The 3,911-nt window shown below is 39.3% G+C and overlaps 1 protein-coding gene across 1 annotated transcript; it reads right to left on the bottom strand.

Annotated features, from left to right (window-relative positions):
- Positions 1-1,431: 1,431 nt before the first annotated feature.
- LOC144477510 (uncharacterized) lies at positions 1,432-3,763 on the bottom strand (the record flags this gene model as incomplete). Its single annotated transcript, XM_078195235.1, has 3 exons — positions 2,806-3,763; positions 2,098-2,574; positions 1,432-1,800 (listed from the first exon to the last, which is right to left on the bottom strand). Coding segments are annotated over exons 1-3 (1,804 nt in total), but the record flags the coding sequence as incomplete, so codon positions are not given.
- Between the last annotated feature and the right edge of the window lie 148 nt (positions 3,764-3,911).

Here is a 3,911-nt window from a genome sequence, read left to right as displayed (position 1 = left end):
GATAGGGACAGTTAGGGAATCTCGTTAATCCATTCATGCGCGTCACTAATTAGATGACGAGGCATTTGGCTAGAACATTTGCACTACGGGTTGTATTCCGTTTACAATTTTTCCAGTGTATTTTTCTAATGGCCCACTGGTAGGCTTGTTATATTTTGAATGGACTAGCGCTATTCAAAGGAGGCAAGAAACAAATGGAATAAAATATGTATATGTGAAAGAAAACAAATGAATTAGATGAAAGTATGTATTCACTGGTGATTTTAAGTTGATGAATTGATTTTGCGTTTATGAATTATGGGCGACGCGGTTTTTTCCATACAGCTTTCATAAAGTATCTATGAATAGATACTCCCCATTGTATGGCAGTTGTAGATATAATTTTTTTGAGTGTATGTGTTAGTTTTAGTTTTTGCATTATTTCGTCGTTTGATTTTAGCCAACATCCGCGAGCGCCAACCACGAGAGGCATTATTGAGACTTGTGGTACGCGGTATGTATCTTTTATTTTTTCGATGAGATCAGGTGTGTTATATTTATCTTTTTTAATTTTGTACGCGTTCTCCATGGAAGAAGTTTTAGTTTCATATGCGACTGTTGTTTCGATGATGTATGCGGTGTTATCGTCTATTGCTGCTATGTCAGGAATATATCTATTATGTTTTGTTGAATATCTAGGTGTCTGTTCTGTTCTTATATTTCGATTTTCTATTGCTGACTGGACTATTTTATTTATGTTGTCGTGTCTATTTATGCGCATGTGGTGTGTGATTGGGCACCTCTGGAGTACATGATATAAAGATTCTCGGGTTCCGGTACAGGACGAGTTGCGGCAGTCGGTATCCTTCATGTAGGGAGCTCCTTTGGTGGGGAGGAGTCCTATTCTTAGATGGATCGCGCCTATATAATCGCGACCATTCCAGAATTTAGGTGGATCATAAATCCATGATGATATACCCGGAATCATCGCGCTCAGGCCTGTACCTAATGCTGTGTTGTGTAGTTGTTCGGACCAGTATTTTCTTATTGCTTGTTTGGATGGTAAGTTAATATTTTTTATTATATTCTTAAGTTTATTTATTAGGTGTTTTACTATTGGTGTTTCCAGGACGCTCCGTGTCTCGCTGTCGCCTCTGGCTCGTAGGCGTTCCAGCCTTCGAAAATACACTGCGGCGATGTGAGTTCTTAAAGATGGAATTCCAAGTCCACCACTACTCAGCGGGGCGTGAATGTATGGAGTAGGTGTTGTAATAGGTAGGTGTAGTATGTTTTTAATAAATTTAGTTATGCATGAATCAATATATTTTAATTTCTTTTTATTTATATCAAATGATTGCAGGCTATGGTGTAGTCTAGGTATAAGGTATCGCTGTAGCATGTTCATCTTTTGCCACGGCTTCAATGGGCTGTTCTTTAAATTTTTGAGCATACCTTCGAGTTTAGATGGTGATGGTGTGATAGTGCCTCGGAAACTATATATGTAACCTAGATATTTGAGTTGCGATGCTACACCTAACGTTGGAATAGGGTTTTTATTTATTATAAGTTTAGATTGCGTGTCAACAGCTAGTCTTTTTGTACCAGGTACTCGTACATTCTGGAAGGCGGCGCATTTTTCGGGGTTGACCTCCAGGCCGTGTTTTCGGAAGAACCTCTCGACGACTTGAATATTATTCTGCATCACCTTCGGGGTGGGTGCAGCCAAGACAATATCGTCAGCGAATGCTAGCGCTCTTATCTCGGCGTCTCCCACATTGACGCCGTCGCATTCGTTGAGTTGGATTAGGAGGTTGTCCAACACTAGGTTAAACAGGAAGCCAGACATGGGATCGCCTTGTTTCACCCCGCGACTGATTTTAATGGGTTTAGATCGAGAACCGTGGCATTCTAGTATTGTTGTTATGTTTTTGTAATTATTTGTTATGTAGTCAATTGTATGTATATCTATATTTTTCTTAATTAGTGCGTCAACTATTGATGTTAGATTAATAGAATCGAATGCTTTGGCTAAGTCTATAGATAAAATGGTAAATGGTTTTGCTTTTTCGCGATTTGATTTAATTAATGCTTGAAGAATTGTGCTGTTTGCCATTATACCGTCAGTTCTCGTAAAACCTCTTTGCGTGTGGAAAAGTTGGACATGATCTTCGAGGCGAGTTAGTATGATTTTATTTAATAGGCGTAATATACTGCTAGAGATGGTGATAGGTCGCCATTGTTTTGGATTTTTTAGATCGCCAGTTTTTGGCAGTAGTGTGGTTCTGTTTAACCTCAGTGTAGGGGGTAAGGTTTTCATCCCCCATATGATGTTTAGAAGTGCACGCAGTTCTTGTCGCGGTGTCTCTCTTAATATCTGCCTGTCTACTCCGTCTATGCCAGGGGCTGATTGTTTTAGCTTTTTTAATTGTTCGTGAATTTCGGTCGGTGATATGGGATATGACAAGTCAATTAGGTTATTGTTGTTTGTTTGATATTTCTGTGGTTTCCAACCTATATCTTTCTGTGCGAATAATTCGGTGTAGTATTTTTCAAGTTTATCCATTTCTGGTGCTTCTTGTGCATTAAGAGAGTTTCCTGTAAATATGTGTTCTGCTAATTGGGTTGGGTTTTTATTATATAATTTTTGGAAGCATGCATATTCTGTGGATTTAATTTTAGCGCGGTTACCTTTCCGTTTAATATAACTATTTCTGTTCGTGTTTTTACTTAGTCGGTTATCTTTGTTAGTTATTTTATTACTATTACGCCCTTTGGCTATGTATTTATTATTTTTACTTCTATTGTTGTTTTTATTGTTATTTTTACTATTGCTGTTATTGCTCTGCGTAGGATCCGCTGTGATAGCGTATGTAGGTAGGTTATTTATATAGTTGTCTAATAGAGCCATTATATTTTTGGATGGAGAATTTGATAGTATACTGTTAATGATTTTTTGCATGTCAACTCCCATATCATCTTTAATTTCGTTGAGGAGGTTTCGCATATCGCTTGTGACTATGGGGTTATTTATATTGTAACTATTGACTGTTGTTTCTTGACTGTTATTAGTGTCGTTGTGCAGGTATGTGTCATCGCATCTGGTGAGGACAATTTGTGGCGAGTTCGGACAAATGGCACGGATGTCTGGCGCTTTGGATTTATCGAGAGCTTCATTAAGGTACTTTTTATAATTTTCTTTTAGTCTGATTTTTCTTATGCCTTCAATGGGACGGTTAGATTTTTCGGATAAAATTTTAAGTATGTCTTTAACTAATAGTTTTGCTCTGTTTTTGATTGCCGCTTCATTGTATGCTATTGTTTTTATTTCAGATTCTGTGTATTTCGCTCTCGATTTTTCCAAGCGTTCATTACGAAGATTAAGGTCGTTGCTATTGTATTCCTGGATGTGTGTTCGCCGCTGATGTTGACGCAGTCCAGCGAAAGTTCTAAATTTTGATTTACATATTTCACATATATATCCGTCGGGTTGAATGGGTGGGGCGTTACAACGTCTCCTGTGCTGTGCGGCGCTCGCTGTAGTGCGGCCACTTAGATCTATTTTACATTTATGGCATGTCCTATCTATATCCAAATCGAGTTCCGTTTGAGTAGCGCTTTTGTTTTTATTACCCAGCAAGTTATTTTCTCGCGTGGGGCGGTTATCCACCATTGCTGTCGCCACTGTTTGGGACCGACAGCTTCCGAGGCTTGTTATTTGACTTTTTGGTGCAACATAGATGCCCGAGGGCATGAACACCAGGAGCTGCAAACACCTGGTGCTCATTCGGCTTTCGCCAGTTAATTCGTCTGAACCCCGTTAGCGTTACCCGGCAGGCACCTATAGGAGGTGGGGAAGACTTGGACGGGAGAGGCTAGAGGACCTAACAAGAGGTCTGTATTGCGCATCACCGTCCCATGTAGCTATGACTTTC

The sequence above is a fragment of the Augochlora pura genome, unplaced genomic scaffold, assembly GCF_028453695.1.
Source record: "Augochlora pura isolate Apur16 unplaced genomic scaffold, APUR_v2.2.1 APUR_unplaced_1645, whole genome shotgun sequence".
In the NCBI taxonomy this organism is placed as follows: Eukaryota; Metazoa; Arthropoda; class Insecta; order Hymenoptera; family Halictidae; genus Augochlora; species Augochlora pura.
Note: the sequence above shows the minus strand (reverse complement) of the source record. Positions and strands in the feature narration are given on the sequence as shown.